Genomic DNA, 22,301 nt, shown 5'->3' with positions numbered 1-22,301 from the left:
TGTACCAAAAAACTCATTGAATTATTTCGTAAATCATGTGTTCATTCTACCATACAGAGAAGGTAGTGGTAACAAACTAGCCAAGTTAATATAAGGTCAAGCAGATCACATTCCTAGATGGGATATTCACAGTATTTTGAATATTAATATATGGATACAGGCAAAGCTGACAGGTATGCATTTGAAACACTGTTTTTAAAAGAATTGAACTTTATTTTTGCATTTGAAAACAGCATATAAACACATTAAGATCTATATAACCATCACAATGGCCTCATTGTTGACATCAGAATTTGCCATTCTTTTTATCATGTAGGTCCCCAATGCCACTTGAGAAAGAATTTCTTCATACTAGAACTGTGCAAATGTTCTTCAGAAACTATTTACGTTTTATGCTTCTGACTTCCACTAGTAGTAGTGCCAGTTGTGAAAGTTATGTCTTCTGCATATATACTTTGTTCTTTGGCATTCATGTTTGATTCAAATGTACAATAAAAAACTTTCATTGTTTAAGAAACTCCCCACAGGCAGTTTTAATAAATCACATTTCTGCTTTGTAAAGGAGGCCTCTGTATCAAAGCTTATATTTAAATGCTTCAGAGTTCTGCAGTTACTAGAAAATTACTTTCACTCTGTACTAGATCATCTTCCTTTAGCACAAACACGTGTTTTGTTTTCCCCAATGAATTGTAGCACAAAGGGGAAAAAATTGATTTTTTGAAACAAGCAAAGTTAAGAGTGTACCAAAAATCATAAGCTCACTAAATATCTGGTACAGCATTCTCAGTACAATACAGTATTATCAACAGTAGAATAAATTATCTTAACGTTGCAATTAAACCACGATAAATCCAGCAGCAGGAGCTTAGGTACTAAAAATTGGATTCGTGCTCAGACCATCTATTCTTGACTTCTCATTTTCTAAAGGAAAAGCTGTGGACAGCCATCACTTTATATCATGACTCCATCCATTAAAAAAATTTAGCAGATTACTAGGACAAACAGATCTCAGAGGCTTGTCTCATGCTATATTTGACTCACATTTCTGATATACTGTAAACTGGGATGGGAAATAGAATGGTATGTTTTGCAAGGTAGTTGCCATGAACTTTTCTGGGAGGAGAAGCTTTCTTGTATACAGAAAGTATAATATCCTACCTACAAACTTCATAAATACTTTTTGCTGTTGCCATACATTTTCATATATGCTATTAAAATTAAATTTTGATCGAGTGTGCAAACCATCTGTAAAAATCATGACTCTAGACATATTGTGATAAAGAAATAAGGTCTCTAAGTGTTAAAGAACATATATTATCCCTACTTAAAGGGATCTACTAAATATGAACACTATTCTCAGTAGACAAAGTTGAATATAGAGTAAGTAATGCGTTCCAAATTAGGTATTTCATTGTCACAGAATAAAAGCTGCTCACGTTTTATTTAAATAGGAACTATATAGCCAGGAGTCAGTGCATTATTCTGGTTTTCAGCTATGGTAATTATGCAGGCTAGCTTGTGGAAGAAGAAGCATTGTTTGCACAAACCCAAACCTTTTACTAAATAAACAAACCCAAGATGGAAGAAGACATTTCACATGATGCAACAGCTACTATTAACCCTGGCAAACTCAGTTCATAATAGCAACAGTATTTTCATGCTGGTCTCCAAATATCTGGGAGAAGAACTCAAAAGCCAAGTGGATGTGGATAGGAACAAAGACATAAGCTGTGTACACCATCATAGCAAAAACAGTAATAAAAACAGTGTGGAACATGGCTTGCTCCCAGGGCTCAAACACATAGCAACAGGTGATCAGTAGGTATTGATAGTATAACCAGTAGATATAATCCTTCGCATGCTTAATATCCATCTTTGGCTTTTAGCGGCTTTAGGAAATTTGACCTGTAATAACAAAGAACAACGCATTACAGCTGAGATGAAGGATGAGTGCAATGTTGAAAGCCCTGAATAGAGAGGGGAAAAAAGCCTTGATGCTGTGAGATACCATGACATACATAGCTATGTGTGTTGTGATTGTTACACAAAATGGTAAAGTTCAAATAGAAACAAAGTACCTATGCTATCACAAGTCTCTAATCTTCCCAGAGCCAATAGTAATAATACCTGGTTTTGGAGGAGGAGAAATTCCACCTCGAAAAAATGAAGGATCAGTTGGGCACTCAAAATTCTTAAATTCCCGATTATGAATATTCTTATTCCATCCTGTAAATGGAATTAAAGCCACTTTATGCTCTTTGATGCAAAGGTTCAGATGGAAGGCAAAGGGAAGGCTTTGTGCTAAGTTGTGCACACTGGGAGGGCAGACACCTATGCATCTGGACTAAGGATGAGATTTTTTAAAAAAAAGAGCTGTTCATTCCAAACTCCTTTGCATTTTTCAGTTAGTCCATTTCTTAAATAAATAAATAAACCCCAAGAGCCTACAGGGTTATATTAGCTCATCTTGGAAGATGCATTGTCAGCACATTCCATAAAAGGAAAGCACAAACTTTAGAAATGAGAGGAAAGCTTGAGGAAAGCTTAGATATCTAGAGAAGAGTTACCAAACAGGTAGCAATTTTAAATATTCTGCATTCCTGCTTGTGTACAGAGAGCAGAATACCTGAGCAGGTATTTGCCAAGACATGTGCTTTGCCCTTTGTGTTTGTAAGTGTAGTTCTGACATCTTATGTTAATGCTTTCTTTAAATTCAGGACTACACAAAACTGTCTACAGAGAGAATAGCAATTGTAAGTAATTATAAGCAGCTGTCCCATATTTCAAAGAAAATATGTTTTTTTTAACGTACCGTGTATACACACATATTGAATAGACCTGTCCTTGGTTCAAGACTAGGGAAGTGGAGGAAGTAGCTTAAAGCCTCTCCTCCCCCATCTTTGTGATCTTCAGTCTTTAGTTGTAGCTTCCTGGCATAAAGTAGAGCAGCCTCTGTGTAGTTTTACTTTATACTCTGTTGCCTATGATCCCCATGGGGCTGTTCCAACAGCCATAGACTGCCAAGGCATAAAGATGCCCTAAACTCACCCCACTTTCCCCAAATGCCACCTCTAGTCCAGGAGCTGGGAGGTGGTGGGATGGCTGCTTCTACGCCAACATCCTCCAAGCCAGGTAAGCGAGCTTTTAGGCTGTTTTGTGTGTTTTGTGCTTGAATCCAGAGGCAAAACTGCTACCAGCTGAGCAGAGCTGGTCAGAAAATGCAGCAACAATGTCCCATTGTTTTCTTTTAATATATATAAATTAAAAGGTTAAAATTAAGGTGAAACAAAACAAGAAAGTTGGAATAAAACACTTTATTTTGATTTCAAATTGCTCAGGTTTTTCCACTGAAAATTTAATTGAAATTGATTTATCCACAAAATGTTTCAATTTCAGCAAAACAGCATTTGCCAATGGAAAACTGTTCTATCGAAAGTTTTTTGACTAGCTCTACAATTGCGTCATAAGGACATCATTCATTCTAAGGGCCAGCCTGAAACCTTATCTGATGACTCTCCCAGCTGCCATTCTTAGATATGTCCTATCATTCATATCAAGTAATAAGAATTAGGAGCACTGAAGAATTTGCATCCCTTGACTGAAAAAGTGACAGACCATATAGTAAGATCAAACATTTAAATAAGCAATGCTCATGCTTTACCACTGCTGAAGGCTGCAAAATATATTCTGCCACATTAAGGCATTTCACCGGTATATAGCGAGTAAGAATCGGATATATATAGACCATTGCTGACAGCAGGATACCAAAGAAGATGGACTTCTGGAATTTCACAATACAGCAAATATTAAAATATAGCTGTAAACAACTTTTGTCCAGTAACAACAGATCAGGTGCTTGCAATCTTACAGAACTGGTTTCTTGGTCTTCTCTCTCTTCTATTTGCAATTGTAAGAGTTAAGAAATCATGAATTGCACAATAACAACAACAACAACAAAAAACCCAAAACAAAACAAAAAAAAACCCCAACCCATGAGACTGGCTTAAAGTCATAATATTTGGTGAGAGAAAATTTTGTTTAATTAAATAAACCCAACCTTTTTGGAGCAGTCCCTGCCTTCAATGTGAGCCTTCAAAAATCTGCACACAAACCCACTTACTGTCTCTCAGCTCTTGGGTGAGAAAGCTGCAAATCTATTCCTCCCTGTGCTCTGCACCCATCAATCTAGTGCCTCCTGTGTGTATGAAAACATCTCGTGTTTTCCAAAATAATGTCATGATTCTTTGTGTGTGACTTATGAAGGTGCAGGTGACTGCAGGAGGATGAGGGGCAGGAAGGAAGGCAGAGGAGGGGATATGAGAGGGGAGGTGGGGAGTTAGGAGGGGAGGAAGTGAAGATAGTAACTGGAAATGGATGGCAGTTCCCCTGTCTGAAGAGTGAGAAGTGGAAAAGTGATGTCTCTTTCTGAGCAGCCAGGGAGAGGTGTGTATGTGTGCATATTAAAGTTTGTCTTTTCAACCTGAAATTGTCACACACAGACTGGCAGAATAGTAGAGGGGAGTTAAAAGTCAAGACAAGCTATAAATATAATTTGATTTTTTATTTTAAATCTCATGATTTTGGGGCTGATCTCATTATTTTTGGGGGAGGTCTAACTCAGAGTTTTTGATCTTTGGAGGTTGGTGGTACTTCACCTTCTCTATCTTCCTCTGCCATAATATTTTGATGCACCTTCCCACTTTTGTTTTACAGCTACCACAGTGGCAATAATTCACCTACCTAGGAAGACCGGGTGCTCCTTCCAGGGCTGTATCATAGAGTCTAAGGGCAGAAGGGAACATTAGATCATTTAGTCTGACTTCCTGTATATCACAGACCATTACACTTCACCCAAATACCTTATATTAAAGTCTTCAGTCAGACCAAAGCATGTAAGTCCTCAGCAAACTGAACTGTGTGGTACAGGCATATAACAGGAGAAATTGAGGTGCCACCACTGCCTGAGGCCCCTGCAATGGCTGGGAATTGATTAGGTGAGACATGCCTAGATGATCCAAGCAGGTGAACCAAGCCCCGTGCTGCAGAGGTGAATCAAACCCCACCCCAGGTCCATGACAATCTGATCTGTAGAAAATTCCTTTCTGACTTGAAATCTGGCGATCAGTATGACCATAAGCATGTGAACAAGACACCCCCACCAGTCATCCTTTCTACAGGATTCACTGTGCCACAGCAGAGCACAGAGTCCACCCTCTTTAGTGTAATCTGATCTCTAGCTGTAGCTAGATGAAGGCAACCTCTCCTACCACCCCACCCAGAATACATCTAACCAATTGTGACCAGGGGAAAAAAGTCCTTCCTGACCCCAGAGGGCATCAAGCAGTTGAGAGGTCTTCTTGGTGGATCCCTCAGAAGAAGAGGAAGCAATCAGACAGATCCTTCTCTTTGTAGAGGAATGATCCTATTGCCAAGATGTGCACAATGGAACACAATGTGTTCCACCCAACCAACAAATGCCAAAAAGCTTTAAGAATTCTCCCCAGCCTGAAAGATCTACATTCTAGTGTATTGCTATTAGGCCATGCCACAGGGCTGTCCAGTCAGCATTATAATATCTATCAGGCATAATTTTTACTGAGAAAGGTCAAGTCTGAAATAAATAATAAAATAACATATAGACCTTTTCATTTGTAGCTCCCATGGTGCTTTACAAATGAGGATTTCATTATCCCCAGTTTACAGATGGTGATATTGAAGCATAGAGAGGTAAAGTGACTTGCCCATAGTCACCAGAAGGTCAATGGTATAGAGAATAGAGAAGAAAGATGGTTTAGCAGATAGGGCATTTTAATAGGACTCAGGAGACTCAAGTTCAGTCCTCAGCTCAGCTCCAGACTTCTTGTGTAACAGCAATCAAATCCCTTAATCTATCCTGTACCTCATCTCTCAGGGTTGTTATGAGGATAGATTCATTAGTGATCATGGGGTGCTCAGACACTACAATCAAGAGGGTCATATAAATTTCTAAATACACACAACTCAGGGCTCCTGACTCAGTATAGTGCGCTGAACAGTGGGTTTCATGGTCTTTAAATAAAATATAAAGGTTCATCTAAATAAAGACAGACAGTCATTTTATAGTCTCTGTCCCTACCACTGACACATTTCCACTACATTTAATATACTGAGACTTATTCCTTTTGAGTGGAATTTTTGGAAACATACCAAATGTAACCTGGCATGCCATCTTTTACTAAGACCCATTTACATTAACTCAGAGCTATCTTTAAGCACAATCAACACTTCAGGTCTCCATGGAGGCTCCCAGGCAGACTTACAACTCATGAGCCAGCCAGATTACTTCATAACAGCAGAAATTGATAGAGAAAGAAATAAACAAAGAATAAATACTCTGGCTCTTTTGAGCCCTGCACATTTTTTTAAACTTTAATTTTTTATTGTTTTTATATAAAATATAAGCATATAATGAAACGAAACATATAGAAATTCATGCACAAGATGGAAATAGCAGATAAATAACAAAATTCAATGTACATTATTTGCACAATCTGGAAAAATAACAAAACCAAACAAACCAAAACCCCTAAACCATAGAGGTCATTCAGGGCATAAATATTAAAGTGACTAAATAGATAAGTAAATGAGAACATAACCTGTGAGTATTGGAGAATAATATATATTAAATTGCTAAAGTACGCAATAGTTTCATGTGTGACCAGACATCCTCATATTTTTTTACATGTTTCTATTAGACAGAATCATTTTTCCATGAATGCAGTAGTAGACAGCTCACTAAGCCAGTCTGTGTATGAGGGAGGAATTGCTGATTTCCATTTTCTCAAAATAACTCTTTTGGCCACTAAAATAGTTACTTCAATCCATTTCTTAATGTTAATTGGTAACACCAAGTTTGTGTTGCCAATATAGCCTTAAAGAAACATTCTGGAGTCCAGTACTAGCCATTTAGTATCTTGTTCTGGAAGAATCTCAGGGATACAGAACTTGAAAGTATCTTTCATAGTAAGCCAATTATCCTCCCAGGCTTCTGTTCTGATAGGAGGGCTAAGTTCTTTTTCCCATTTTTCTTTGAAACTGAGATTGAAAGGGTAATGCAAAGCATTAAGCCACCTATAAGTAATTCCTACAAAGTGACTTTTGTTTCCGTATTTCTTAACATATTCTTTTAGAGCTAAGAGACTTGAAACAGACCAATGGCCCACTGTCCTTGCTTAGATGCTGAAAGAAGGAACTGAGACACAGTAGTAACTGGTATTTGTTACACATGTAATGAAGGAGGCCAGTCTATAATCTTGTATTATATCTTGAACTTTTGTTAATCCTTTTTCTATCTAAATTGTCTTAAGTGTGGATTTGGCCTTGATCCTGAGGCACGGGATATCCCATAGTGGTACAAGAAGAGAATTTGTAAGACTAGGTGCTGTAATCATCTGAACATGTTGCAGAATGATCCATGTAGATGCAAAGACTGGATTTTTCCTTAAAGGGTGTGGGTAGCCTCTTAAGATATGCAAGAAAAGAGGAACTGAACGGCATAGCTAAGCTTTTTTCAATCTCAAATCAGGCTGGTGTGTATATAGAGTCACTGGAGGGGAACCCTCTTACAATAGGACACATTTGGAATGCTAGATAATATAGATGTAAATCTGGCAAGCCCACACCTCCAGTTGCCCAGAATTTTTTAAGGGCCTTGTGTGACAAGGAAGGCTGTTTTTTTATCTCAGATAAATTGAATGATAAGCCTATTTATCTGAGCAAAGAGCAAGGAAGAGACTTTGAAAGGCAATAGGCTAATAATATAAGTCAATCTTGGGTCAATATTCATTTTGGCTATTTCTGTTTTGCCCTGTAAAGACAGAGGAAGAAGACGCCCTTCTCTACATCCTTGGAAATTTCTTTTAATATATTGTCCATATCTATAGAAACAATTTTGGGAAGATTAGGATAAATCTTAACACTTAAAGAAAGTTATTTCTTTGCATAATTGAAATGGAAAATGCTGAAACTGAGAAGGATTTGGTCTTTTGGATAAATTCATTGCTTGTGATTTATTCCAGTTAATGCAAAAACTGGAGATCTTTAAAAAAATATCAACCACATTCAGTAATGATGACATTGATGAGTATGGATTCTTTAATAGTACAAAAATGTCATCAGCATACAAAGTGATTTTGTATTCTTTCCTGTTTTATAGTCATACCTTCAGTGGCTGAGTGCTGATGTATGTACATTGCTTCAAGAGAGAGATTAAAAAGGAGGCGCGAGAGGGAACATTCCTGTTATGTCCCTTCTCATAGTTGAAATGTGGGAGAAATAATTCTATTAGTTGATAGTGAAGCAAGGGGACAGTTGTATAATACGCTGATCCAATTCAGGATTGTTTGTCCAAATCCAATATTTTTTAGGACAGCCATTAGATAAGGCCATTCAACCCTATCAAAGCCTTCTCTGCATTTACGGATAAGGCTAGGGAGCTTCCTGGATCAAGTGAATATTTTTTCTCGTGTTATCAGCAGCCAACCTTCCTTTAAATGAAACCAACCCGACCTGCATGTATAAACTGATGGGATGATGGTGTTCAGTTGTGCCTCTAAAATTTTTGCAATTATTTGTGTTAAATAGAAATATGGGTGGAAATCCACAGCTGCAACCATTTTTGTTCTTCTTTAATAATAAAGTCATTAAAGCACTTCTCATGTCATGAGACATGGTTCCCTTTTTGGAATGTTTCAGTGAAGACCTTTGAAAGAATAGAAGATGGCTGCTTACAAAATGTTTTGTAAAAATCTGCTGGAAAGTCATCCATCCCAATAGTCTTACTGAAATTCATATTTTTATAGCCTATTTGATCTCTTGTGTTGTGAAAACTATGTCCATAAACGCCACTTGTTCTGAAGTTTGAATGAAGGCCTTCAATGAAATAATCAAATGCATTAGTCAAATTGGTTGTCTGATTTATATAAAGCTTTATTCAATTGCTTAAATAGATTATTTATATTTATTGGTTCAAGAACGGCACTCCAGTCATCTTATAATAAGGAAAAAATATTGTTGTTGGTTAGGTCCATATTAAGTCTTCTGGCAAGTAGTTTACCTGCCTTATCTCCCCATTCATAATTTCTTTGTTTAACCCTGCTGAGTGTAAATTCAACTTGGCTGGATAAGTATTCATTATATTTATATTTGGCATTGATTAGAGAATGTTGGAGGTTTTCATTATTTGGGTCAGTCTTGTGTGTTCTCTGCAACTCATCTATATCCTTGTCCAGAGAGTCTAGTAACTTGAGTCTCTCTCTCATCTTTTGGGAGGTAAACTATGCATTCACCCCTTCAGTAGCTTTCAGAGCTTCCCAGAAGGTGGTATCTGAGAGTGCTTATTTTCTTGTCTGAAGTTAGAGATGACTGAATCAACTGTGGAACACAATTTTGCATCTTTTAGTAGCACAGTGCTCAACTTCACAAGGAAGATTTTAATGATGTGTAACCAGTGTCCTTGATAAGTATAATTGGAGCATGATCTGAAATTAATATATTATCAATAGTTACTTTTAGGCATGCTGGAATCAGTTCTGAATATACAAGAGAAAAGTCAATTCTGGAGTCAGATAATGTACTATAGAGAAATATGTACAGTTATGCTCTTTGGGGTGTTTCAGTCTCCATATATATTTTAAATCAAGTTAATTTATTATAAATGAGGGTAGGTCTACCGGACTAGGAGAGCTGGGTCTTGTGTAATTGGATTTGTCCAGATGTTTATCCAGCATAGTATTTCAATCTCCGCTCGATATTACAGGAATGTCTTTTATTAGAAAGGATGTCTGCAATGTCTTTGAAAAATTCAGAGTTACCTCCACTTGGTTGTAAATGCTTCCTAGAATTAATTTTTCTGAGTTGAAACAGCCTTCAAGAACAATGTATCTTTCTTCAGGATCAGACCAAGACTGTATATGTTGAAAAGTTATAATTTTATGAATTAAGATGGTTGTGCCTCTGCTCTTAGAATTCAGTGATGAATGATACTGTACATCTACCCACATCATCTTGATTCTATCAGTGTCTATTTCTGTTTAATGAGTTTCCTGTAATAAAGATATTTGGCACTTTTTTGATCTAAAGTATCTCAGGATTTTAATTCTTTTGGAAGATTGAGTAAGCCCCCTTCTATTCCAGGAGCACACGCTAAGAAAATTCATGGCAAAGCTTTAACAAATATATTATTGTATATAACTTTTTTCTAAAGATACACATTCCCCATTGATATTCTAAAAATGACATATTTAGGATATGATCTGTATTTATACATATTAGATCATTTTTAAGCTTGTTGAAATATGCTTTTTATGATAAAAAAACTCATTCTGCTAATTTTGGGCAAATCTGGTCTCAGTCTTAGAAGTGTCTGCCAGGCTTCATTGTGGGTTTTGCAAAATCTTGTGGAGCCTGCTAAATCTATAGTGAAGGTGGATGGGTACTTGATGCTGTATCTATGTTGGTCCCTTCAGGATCTGCTTTATGCCATTGAATGCAGCCCTCTTTTTGTTAAGCTCAGATAAGACCACAGGATAAAAAGAAATTTTGTGGCCTTTGTACATAATAGTTTCAGCTTCTGGCAACATTCATTAACATTACTTTATCATTGAACTTCCGCAGCTCGAAGATGATGGATCTGGGCTTATCAGACTTCTGCCTTCTAATACTAGGCTTCAATGAGCCCTTTCAATATGTAACGGGGGCAGCTGAGGTTCCTTCTGAAAAAAGTAATATCCTTCTCCTGTAGACCCTCAGCAATGTCCAAGAGGCAAAGGCTGTTTCTTCGAGGTCTGTTTTCTAAATCATCCAGTTTTTCTACTTTAACCTTTACGGAGGCAGTTTCTTCTTTAATTTTACTAGTTTCAATGGCAGTCTTTTGTAGTTCTTTTCCAACTAAGCCATTTGAGATTTTACATCACATAGAACTTCAGAGAGACCACTAATGTCTTTTGAGATAGAATCCAGTCTTTCTGCAAGGAATTCTTTCAGTGCTGCCATTCCATATCCTGGTTTAGGTTCTGCTGTGGCTTTGTGGTCATCCCTTTCGGCGCCTTAGGTGATTTAGCCTTATGTCTTTTGTTGATCATTTTTTCATTGGAATCCATATTCAACAATCAGAATTTTATCCAGGGAATAAATTTAAACTTCTGACAGGAACTTCTTGCCAATTTCTTAGGAAAGTAATGATTAGAGAGAAGTTGATATGTAGGGATTGAGGAGGTCCAGGACTAGGCAGCGATCTTCCTCCTGGGTCATTGGTGCTGGAACAATTTTTATAATGGGGGTACTGAGCGTCATTGAACCAAATTGTAAACCCTGTATATAATGGAAACCACTTGAAGTCAAGGGGTGCATCAGTACCTCTCGCATCCCTAATTCCAGCACCTTTGTCATGAGTACCATGTGACTCCACCCTGCACATTTTGAGGGTCCTCCATTAGCTCATCTGGTTTCAGAATCCCAGAATCATTACACAAATAACACCCTATAACAAAAGCTCGAATTTTCCCTCTCTTAAAACTGCAGAAATGTCCTAATTAAGTTCCTTCCTTCTACTGCTATATTTGCATACACATCACCACTTCTTGCTTACAGCCAAAGCACCAAGATATTATGAGAAATGCTGTTCTTGTTGCATTTCCAACCCCTGAAGTCCCTCTTTTCCAGCAACATTTTCTCTGCAGTTTCTCCTAGTTGGGAGGAGAGGATAAGATGGGTTCTCAGCATTGTGTTATTTTGCTGCTGAGCTACTTAAGATTTTTTTTAAGTACCAGTCAGCTAACCAGTTATTTCCTATTTAAAGACCATAGAAGAGTTGAAACCAGCTATGGATAAAATGAATGGAATTCGATTTAAAAAACACTAGGAATTACTGGAAACTATTTTAACTTTCTTACTGATTAATTCCCCATTCTTGAAGCAGGATGAGAGGAGAAACCTGAAAAGCAACTTTCTTTGTTCTAAATCACAACCTGATTTTCCAGCCTGTTGACACACCTCTGATTAGATCAGTCTACAGAGATAGATAGCTTTTTACCATTTGTTTATTGTTGACACTGGGCTCAATTCTCTTCAAAAACTCTGCTGCCTCATTGTCATATAATCCTGCTCTGAACAGGGTTAGAGAACATGGTGTTTAAAGTACTAGTGGGTTACCTAGAGCTTTGTTTGGGCTCTAAGGCTCTGACAGGTGGCTGAACTGTTGATAGCACTGGTGACAAATTTTTGCTCCCTCCTCGCCCACCCCCCCACCCCCCAAAAAAAGCCCTCTTGCAGTGTAGCCAGGCTACACTAGACTCTGAAATAAGTTGGTAAAACATGTTTTAACATAGTTAAAACACAATTCTAGCTAAACCAGTCTGAGTGGCTAGCATTTTTATAAGAAAAGGGTTTTAGAATAGGAAAAATACCAGTGTTATAAACACCCACTGGGTTTGTAACACATCTGGACCCTGAGTCTTCTCTTCTGGCTCACATTTTGTGTGTTCCTTTATCATTGTGTAAAGTATGCATAATGTGCTACCAGATCAGAATGGCAGCATCTTTACATATACTTGTGTAAGTATAAATGGTAAAACAAGGTAGTGGAGAATCTCTCATGTCCACACTCATATATATCTGCAACAGTGCTCGAGCATTGCTAGTGCCATAGCAGGATTTGGATCCCAGTCCCAGGATTCAATTGATTTCTGTGTGAGTAGGATCAGCTGCAATTGGTCCTTTCAGCAAACCTTAGCATCTGCATTGAGGTTTTTGGGAAATCCTCCCATTGTTGTAGTTCCATCGGTCATGCTATGGACTTAATTTGGGCATAGACCATGTACTGGCCCTCTGTATGAGGGTGAATTTCATTATCTATTAAAATAAATAAAAAAAAACCTCTGCAATTACTTATCTTTCACTTTTTATATATTAATTTAGCTATTTCCAATTTTGTTGCAGTAAATGGATTTGATTCTCACTGTTAAGTGATTCCATCCCAGTCTTATTCATTGCACTCCTTCCATCTCAAACACTGAGCACCAAACGCTGTCATCTCTTATTGACACTAGCAATGGCTTCAGTTGACTTCAGTGGATTTACATTTCTATAAATGCAACAGAATGAGGTAGAGATTAATAGTTCAAATGCGTCATTCTTTGTATACCAATGTGCTTTGCCTACTGGGCGCCTTCTTAGGTTTTTAAGCAATCTAAGGTCTTGTTTACACAGGGAAGTTATTGCAGAATAAGGTAAGTGGGAGTTTAATGTGCAGTAGGTATTCTGGAATAGCTTCTCGTGTGGGCACACTTATTCTGGAATAAGAGTGCCTCTTTCCAGTTTGGCTTAATCCATTTTGGAAGTGAATTAAGCTAACTCAGCAAAAAGCACTTTTATTCCAGACTAAGAATGTTCACATGAGAAACTGTTCCAGAATATGGAACAATTTATTCTGCAATAGCTATTCCAGTCTACTTCCTTGCGTAGTCAAGCTCTTAGTGTTTGTCTTGTGTGGCAACACCATGCCAGAGGTCTATGATACACCTGTTCCCATATTACCATATATTGATCTAGACTAGAGAAACTGAAATTGTATATATTTATCCTTTGAAGTTCATTTGAGAGTTCTTGCCAAAGGTACATGCAGCACAACTAGAAAGGAAATTTAGTTTTAGTGCAATAATTCCTGTACATACTTCAGGCATTTTGTATGTACAGGTGAAGCTAAGGTTGCATCTAAATTAGACTTTTGGAAATCTCCCACAATTGTAGTTTCAGCAGTGCTTCATTGCAGCTTATCACTCTGCTAAGGTAGGTAAGTCACTGGTGTTTTAACCACAATGCTGTCTAAATATGCTCAGAGGGAAGAATGCTAGTGGCCACCGAGCTTGTTTACACTAGCACTCCCACTGTTGTTAGGAGTGGTACTGCACAAGTGGGAGATTTTTTTTTTTACTAAGAAAAATGCAAATGTACAGAAAGTGTAGGAGTCCAATCTAACTTTCATTGCCTTCAGTGGGAGTTTGATCAGGCACAAGTTGCTTAACCCTAAATCACGGTATTTATTTCACTATTCACCACTTACCATGGGGTATGCTTTGCTTTGCCACAGAGACTTTCAATAGACAAAGCTAAATGGTCATGTTCATCTCCCATTTTAAACAGCACCCAACTCCTGTTTTGGGCTGAACTTTTCCATGCTTGGTTATGGCCCAAACGTGAATTTTTGTGTGTGCATCCATTTGAGTTATGGAAGAATGCAACAACATAATGTCAAACAGTGCAGCTAGATTATGTAATCCAGCACCACTACAGAGGTAGTGGTTACATTACGCTGCACCCTTCAAAATCCAGACAGAATTTCACAGACATACCCAGCTCTTAATTGCATGCTGCTTTGGCACCTTTTAAACAGTTTATCAGCAGCCATTAGAGAGCCCTGGCACTGGATGTAAGTGTGATGCCCATAACTCATAGGAGTTATGTGATTACTGTGAATATAATTGGCAGATTGGCAGATTGGCCAGATTGAGAATGTATTTCTACATTGCAGTGCATTACAATGGCAGTTCCTGAATCATTATTTACTCCTGCATTGAAATCATAAGCATACAAAGCCATGACTCCTCATAATATAGTTCACTAAAGCAAGCTTTCTGCAACACTGAAGACTAATGTTGCACTTTTTGTTTTGCCCTTCTTTCTCTATTCTAATTTTTGCAATAGATAAGAAGATATGAAGCCTCTTCCATTTATTTCATTGTAATGTGCTTATCACAATAGAATCTAGGCCTCTTTTCTTCAGACTATGTGTCACTAGAATATGTTTCCAGTACAAATACGTTTTCTATATTTGCTATTTTCCTCCCTCTAAAGAGTTCTCAATTTTTTTTGGTACACGATTTGTAGTTTCTTCCCATATGTGCCTTCAGTTCATTTGTCCATATCCCCTCCCCCGACCCCTCCAGCCACCATCATTCCTCTGCATTCACCACTCCCTTCTTTGGTTGTGAGCTGGACAGTAGATCTTGATTAGCTTCCAGATGTAGGTGGATGAGTGTTTCAGAGGGTAAACAAGTGAAAGAGTGCCACTCCATCTGAATGAAGGTAAGTTGTTACTCCCAAATAGTTGCATTTTAGTGGTAGCCAGGTGGAGTACTACATGGATCAAATACTGAGAGTTTTGCCAGTGAGTTTGATGGGGATCACGATTTTATCCCTATTTGTATTGTGTGTGCAATTCTATAGAGTTTTGACTAGGGATGGGCCCAAACCACCCCCTGAACTTTGTAGGTGATCAGAATCCAGAACTGGATTTAGATTAGAAATAACACTAAAACGTTCAAGGGCTCATTAAGAATGGGGATTAATTAGATGTTTTTAACTGACATTGCTCCAGATCTTTTTTGGTCTTGTTCCCAAGAAATTTCAAGATCACTCAGGAACCTTCCAGTAATCCCTGGTTCTAGAATCTAGGCTGGAAACATTGAGAGAACTTCAAAACACAGCACCTGCAGAAGGTCACAAAAATAAAGGGGGATATAAACACAGTTAATGAAGATTTTCTGAACCTCTAAGGAGTTTTCAGATTAGTTCTTATTTTATTTAAACTGGTTTGCTCAGCTCTAAACCACTTTGATATGGGCAGATAGTATTAGCTGGGTTTTGTATATAAGTAGGCTTGGCAAAATTTGATTTTATCATTTATTTTTAAGATTTTTTATTTTTATCCATTTAAATTTTTACAGGTGTGAAAAATGATGGGGTTTAAGCTTTTTTATTTTTATCCATTTAAATTTTCATGGTTTTGAGAATTATAAAGGGGGTAGCCAGACAAATATTTAATGGCAGTAGAGGTTGAGATTCAGAAAGTTAAAGTTTTTTAACCATTAAAACACAAATTGTCAATGTCACATGTCAAAATATGCAAAGGAAATATCCTTAAATCAAACTATGTTTGCCACTGTAGTGTTCAGACTACTCCACACAGGAAAACAGCAGCAGCACAAAATATAGTACTTGCTAAACGGCAGGAAAGGACATAATTGCTGTGGGGTTATTTTTCCTTTGCAATGACCCAACCTATACAATTTAGCCAACATATATGCCTGCCACTTGTTGAGCCCCTCCCAAATGTCTGGATTCTGCAGCTATGCTACACCACTGCAGGCATAAGCAGCAGCGTCAGGTAAAGATTCAGAGACACAGGATTAGTGGGACCATGGCACCCCATGATGGAGTGTTTCTCATCAGATAACAAGAGCATTTTAACTTCTGGATGTCCTCACTGCCTGGCCATGCTCCTGGCACACAGCTGGTTGACCAAGTAAGTCCCTAGCCCTGAACTACTGCCTCTCTAGGGATTCCTCTCCCATTGCTCCCATTGGTGATAGTTGTACCCTACTCCCACCTCCTTATACTGATGCTGATCTTTCCCCCTGCTCCTTCTCTGCCAAAAACTCCCTGCTTCCCTTTCCAATTCCCAACCCACAATGGCCATGGGAGCACTTCTGGCATGAATGCTCTCAAATCCATGAGTACTAGTGCGAATAAATGTTACTTGTGTGCAAAAGATAGTTCCATAAATAAATTTAAAAAAAATCACATTATGCTGAATGTTTGCAAATAGATGGACAAAAACCATCATGAATGGCAGCCAAGTGAAGCAGTTGGGTTTATTCACAAGAATGCTTGAGAATCCTTTTTTCCTGTACTCACTCATCTCTACCTTAAAAGCAAGTACGTATTATTTCACAGGTAGAGAAAGTGCAGGATTAACATAAACCAGTGATACTAACCAAAAAAGGCGTGAAAGCTAAAAATTGCTAGTTGACCCTCATTCTCCCCACTCTGTCACTCCCTCTGCTTGTCTGTTATGTCCATTTTACAAATAAGATGCAAAATTCTTGGTGGTGAGGTCCTCTTAATTGGTGTAAATTGTCTCAGTTCTACTGACTTCAATGGAGCCAATAGCTGAGGATCCGCCTCTGTGTCTTTTACTACAAGTCTGTACAGCACCTAGCACAATGAGACCCTGGTTATGACTTCTGGATACTGCCATAATACAAATAATAAGTAACAACTACTTAGAAGTGGCAAAACCAAAAGTTTCTTGTCCAAGGTGAAAGAGCGTAGACATTCCTGGCTCCAGTCATCTGCTTATGCTACTGTATTCCTCACTTCATAGTTTAAACTATACATGTTTTGGAAGAATATACAGCACACAGACATCTTATAGAGTATTTTGAAATCAGTTCTGATAATCTCACCCACTTTATTTGCTTTCTGGAGTCTATCACATAGATTGTTTTTTTTTATCCCCAATGTGAGAGTACCATAAAAATTGGAATAAAAATATGCCCTTGGATGGCTAATTATCTCCCTTTTTGTATAGGTTGTTGAGATTATTGTTGTTGAGGTTGTTCAGTTATTTGGGGGGGGGGGAGCGGCAGGAGCCGGGAGGGTAGAGGGAGTGGACAGGGAAGTGAAGGTGTAAGGGGGAAAAAAGAACACAGGTAATAATATAGTAATATATATATATATAATTGTTTTTAGTTGAACTAATTTTCTAACTAGGTACTTATCTGCTGCCCACAGTATCTGATCATCACCACAGAATCTGATCTCACAAACATTAATGAATGCCTTATGAGAATCCTCCTCTGAGACAGGGACATATTATTATCATCCCCCTTTTACAGATAGGGAAACTGAGGCAAAGAGAAATTAATGCCCAGATTTACAAAAGAGTTTGGTACTGAGCTCTTCTGAAGATTTAATTTATCTGAGATCACACAGAGTTGGGAATGAAAACCTTCCAAATCCCAACACTTAATCCCCAAACTATCTTCCTTTAATCTGCAGTCCTGGATCAGAGGCTTAGTTTTTCAGAGTATAAAACAAAACCACTCAAAATGGTAAGACCTTCAGACAAATGAACAACCTTTACAACGTAAGTAAAGCGCATTCCTTACACTTCTTTTAGCACGGTTCATGGAAATATCAATAAATTATCCTGAACTACTTGTAGGCAAGGAGATTCTCTCCCCCTTTAGGGAAAAATAAAGGGACATTGTAGAAAAATGAGTGTCCATGCCATGTCTCACCTCTGCTTCTAGGCGTATTACACTACTTCTGGATGAGTGATGCTCCTTGGCGCTCCAAGCTGCTGGGTTGCCTACTTCATGGAGACGTGTGAAAACTAAGCTGGCTTCTCCGAGTTAGGTATTTTTCCTGCTCCGCTCCGCCCCGCCGCGCCCCGCTCATTCTCACGGTTGCGAAAACCTCACGTCAGCGCCAACCTGCTGGCAGGGATTAATAATTGACAAGGAGAAAACGGGAACTCCACCATCGGCGCATCTATCTCGCCGACGTGCCCCAAGCGATGGCCTGGGGAGGGTCTGCTCTGTCCCTGCCTCCGAGCTTCGGACTCGCCGCGGGGCAGTGGGGCCGGTCAGCGGAAGAATGTAGCCAAACGACCTGCCCGCTCGGCCGGTGACCCCAGCATCGATCAGCCCGCACTGATCAGGCGCACTGAGCGGAGCGGGGAGCCCGCAGAGCAGGCGGAGGGAGGCGGTGCCGTCACCCCACCGCTGCTGCGGTCCGAGCCGAGCAGGCAGAGGCCAGGGTCCAGGGAGCGAGAGGCGGGCGTGCCGCCCACCCCGGCCGCCAGGAGTCGGCCTGCAAACAAGCCCCGGGCCGGAGCTCGGGGGAAGCGATCCGGGGCTGGATGGGGAAGCCCAGGGCAGCGGATCCAGCAGATGACAAAGGTCCCTTGGCTGGTCCCTGGCAGCCATCTGCAGGCTCCTGCAACAGCAAAATCACAGACAAGCGCCGGCGGCCGAGGCACTGCAGGCAGCTCCCTGGAGCCCGGCCTGGGAGGGAGCCAAGGGTCGCTCATGGGGATGGGCGGGCGGCTCCAAGCCATAGCGAGTCTCTGCCTGGGCTCAGCCTCCTTGCTGCGGGTTGGGCTCGTGCAAACCTTTCCCGCCCGGGCAGCGCTTGTCCGGCTTGCGCAGTGCGCGCTTATCCGCTGTGTGGTCGGGCGGGAAGGGAGCAGCCGCTGTGCAGGGCGGGCTGCAGATCTGCGGGATGCCGGCGCAGCGCAGCGCAGCGCAGCGCAGCGCAGGCTGGGGCTGCCTAGGTAGCGGAAACCGCTGGGGAAGCCGGACTGCGGTTTCGGCGGGGCTGTGGAGCAAAGCAAAGCGCTTGCCGCAGGCAGGCAGCCTCCGGGAAGGGAGGGAGGCTACTGCGGCCGCTTACCTGCCGGTGCCACCCCCGTCTTCCCCACGCGCGCCGGCTGCGCCTTTTCGCCAGTGTCCCGGGGCTGGAAGAGAACCTGAGCGCCGCGAGCCGGCGTCCACCGCCCCCAGCCTGGCGCGTGAAGAGAGGGTGTGTTCGCCCTGCCTCCCCGCACGCCGGCCCCGAGCTCTGCAATGGGGAGCAGCGAAGGGCAGGGTCGCGGGTGCTAATGTTCCTATCCAGGGTGTTAGGTTCACTATCATTCGCCGGCGTGGTTTGGTTTGGGGTCAGCCACCACAGTCGCATTGGCCCGGTACGCCCTTTGCCTGCGTGGGGTGGAGATAAGCGGAACTATGGATGGAAACGAGCCAGGTGAAGGCGGCTTCCTGAGAGCAACCCCTTCCCCCCAGTGGTCGTTAAAGCCCCTGGAAGCAGAGCGCTACACTGCGGGGAGGGGGAGGAAATCGGGAGCACACTGTGTGGAATTTAATCTAGAAAGAGCCACTGGCATTAATCTCAGACCAGCAGCAACCTCTGCTACATCAGCTCTGCCGCCCTCCTGCGCCTGTTAGCAGATGTCACGGAATGCAAAGGGCGGGAACTAGGGTAAGTGAATGACAGGGAAGCCGGCTGTACTGGCCGTGCTAGGAAGGAGAGGCAGCGGTGCCTAGCCAGAGGGGATTCCCACATGGCAGAGCGGTATCCAATGCGTTTTTTCACCAGATCTCAACCCAGTGTGATTTTAAAGTCATGTAGTACTGCTGCCTCCCCCTGGCCAAAAGGAACACACAGGACAGACCCCTAGAGATTGTTGAGGAAAACCCCTTCTACATCTCTTAACACAGTAGGAGAATGGAGGGGGCTCTGGACATGGCCCACAGTCACCTCTGTACAAGAAGAGATAACCGATTTTTTTTTTTAAAGGCAGAGATACCCAGCATAAGTATCACCAGCAATCAAGGCATAATTGATTGAAGTATATGGAGAATGCCGACAAAAACTGAAGTATAGCCCTGAAGAGGAAACATCTTCTACTACCTCCTCCTCTGTACTTAGAACTTTCCTTGATCTAATTCATTATTAAATTCCCAAATGAATTTAACACAAGTGGAATAATAGTCAGTGTTAAATGAGTATTATTTGCTGAGTGCCAACAGTGGGCTCAGTTAGTACCAGAAAATACTATTATATCCCTCACCCTACTTAAATGTTTGGTTGAGAACAATAATTTACCTACTCGTAATCTTAGTGCTCATTCCAATCACCAACAATAGATAGTAAACTCAAGCATGTGAGAGAGGATTATTAACCTTTATGCAACAGGGACCAGGGTTATGTGGTTGGGGTCAGGAAAGAAGTCAGTTACTTACAAGAATTCCCATGTATTGTTTGTTTTTTTATTAAGTTGTTGAGGTCAACAGACTAGGCCCCTTCTTTATGATATGATATGATATGATTATGATATATGTTGTTGTCACACCTGGGAAAAAGTTTGTAACAATATTTGGGACCAGATGAATTTTTTTGTTAATAAATCTAAAAATAGAGACAGGTTTTATGAAAATTCAGTTATTTAGCGTGAGTTTTGAGTGAACCTGAGCAAATGTTTGACTGAACGGAAACCAAGTAACTCTTGAAAGTTTGGGCTGACTTTTCATTTGAATTTTTTTGAATTTTTATTTGGACTGAAATTCAGGGGTGATGATGTATGCAAATTAACTTTCTGGAACATGGGGATTTCTGTAGTATTAGAGAGGAGGAGTTGGGTGGCATTTAATATCTTTGTCAATGAATCATTACAAAACAAGCTATGAATATATAATGATCAATATGAATAATGACTATCAGAGAAGTTTTCAACAGAGATTTATGTAAAGTTGGAAATCTATTAACATTAGCTCAATCCTACATTATTGTTGTGAGGATTTTCAAGTGGTACCTGTTTAATCCAGGTTGCACTTTATTTTCCCAGTGCCTGCAGCAGAAATGATGCATTTGAGACAGCTACCTAATATCACCTGCCTTCTAAATATTTGGTGGTAACACACATGATGCAGAAATACTTGCCAGTACATAGTTAATACTGACGCTTTGTATTATATAACAAGCTTTTACACTTAGCTTTGCCCAAACTAAGCTGATTCATATGACATTTCAAACAGGTAATTATACTAGGGCAGAATTTTTCTAGAAAGTTTGAGGCAAAGCAAACAAGGCCTTTGAGAGATATTGTTACCCACTGGTGCTTCAATTGTGCTTCAATCAGGGTCTCGCCTGACAAAGTGAAGAGTCAAAAATTGAGGTGGGTTTCATTTCTGGCACTTTCGGTTTACTTTCTTGGCTCAGCATATCTCTCAATTGGTTTGGCCTAAAAACATGAAATCAGTGGGTGCTGCTTACTAACACTTCTGAAAATCAGGCCACTTATTAGGTACCTAAACATGGATTTAGAGCTAACTTCACACACCAGTTCTTGAAAATCTTGGGTGCGGCTGCTGACATCAGAGACCCTGTCTTGGAAGGCAAAAAGCTTGTGGTTTTTAATAGTGTTAATTCAATAAAGATGACTTAACATGATTGGACAGCTCTCTGAATGCTAATTGAGATGCAGGCCAACACATAGGAATATATGTTAACTGGCCATATTGTAGCCTCCTCATGACACTTGCCCAAACTTACGGAGCCAACCCTGAGCTGCAGTGCTCCTACTTCCTCCTCAGTCTGCCCCTGCAGCCCAGAGAAAAATGTCAGCCCAGCTGCATTCCGTCTTCTCACTCCTCTCCTATTTGTAATCTACTGTTGGTTCTTCTTGGGCAGCTCCTAGGCCTCTCTCTGCTCCTTGGAAGGAGAATGCAGTCAGCATGAAGGCAGTGTGCGTTAAATGTGGGGGACATGGCTGGCAGCTGGCATTAACTGCGCGTGTGTTGTGGGGGAGCAGGATGTCTGTTATGAATTGTATGGAAGGTGCTGCATTAATTGGAGGGCTTAATTAGTTGTATGGAGGACTGCATGAATTGATTTAGGTGTAGCCCAAGGGGGGACTGTTC

The 22,301-nt window shown here is 40.3% G+C and overlaps 1 protein-coding gene across 3 annotated transcripts; it reads right to left on the bottom strand.

Moving 5' to 3' along the window:
- Nucleotides 1–1,487: 1,487 nt before the first annotated feature.
- On the bottom strand, nucleotides 1,488–19,370 carry SPTSSB (serine palmitoyltransferase small subunit B). Of its 3 annotated transcripts, XM_067529819.1 has the most exons (5): nucleotides 19,276–19,370; nucleotides 18,120–18,314; nucleotides 15,403–15,524; nucleotides 4,741–4,782; nucleotides 1,488–1,905 (listed from the first exon to the last, which is right to left on the bottom strand). In XM_067529819.1, the coding sequence occupies exon 5, from the start codon at nucleotides 1,871–1,873 to the stop codon at nucleotides 1,631–1,633; it is 243 nt and encodes an 80-aa protein (XP_067385920.1). In that variant the 5' UTR covers nucleotides 1,874–1,905; nucleotides 4,741–4,782; nucleotides 15,403–15,524; nucleotides 18,120–18,314; nucleotides 19,276–19,370; the 3' UTR covers nucleotides 1,488–1,630. The 3 variants fall into 3 exon arrangements, with proteins under 3 accessions (XP_067385920.1, XP_067385929.1, XP_067385936.1); XM_067529828.1 differs by lacking the exons at nucleotides 15,403–15,524; nucleotides 19,276–19,370 and having other exon boundaries at nucleotides 18,120–18,138; XM_067529835.1 differs by lacking the exons at nucleotides 4,741–4,782; nucleotides 15,403–15,524; nucleotides 19,276–19,370 and having other exon boundaries at nucleotides 18,120–18,156.
- Nucleotides 19,371–22,301: the final 2,931 nt, after the last annotated feature.

Source organism: Emydura macquarii, unplaced genomic scaffold, assembly GCF_026122565.2.
Source record: "Emydura macquarii macquarii isolate MOO-44397 ecotype Brisbane River unplaced genomic scaffold, CSIRO-AGI_Emac_v2 contig_337, whole genome shotgun sequence".
Classification (NCBI taxonomy): Eukaryota; Metazoa; Chordata; order Testudines; family Chelidae; genus Emydura; species Emydura macquarii.
This window is presented reverse-complemented; position numbering and strand designations above follow the sequence as displayed.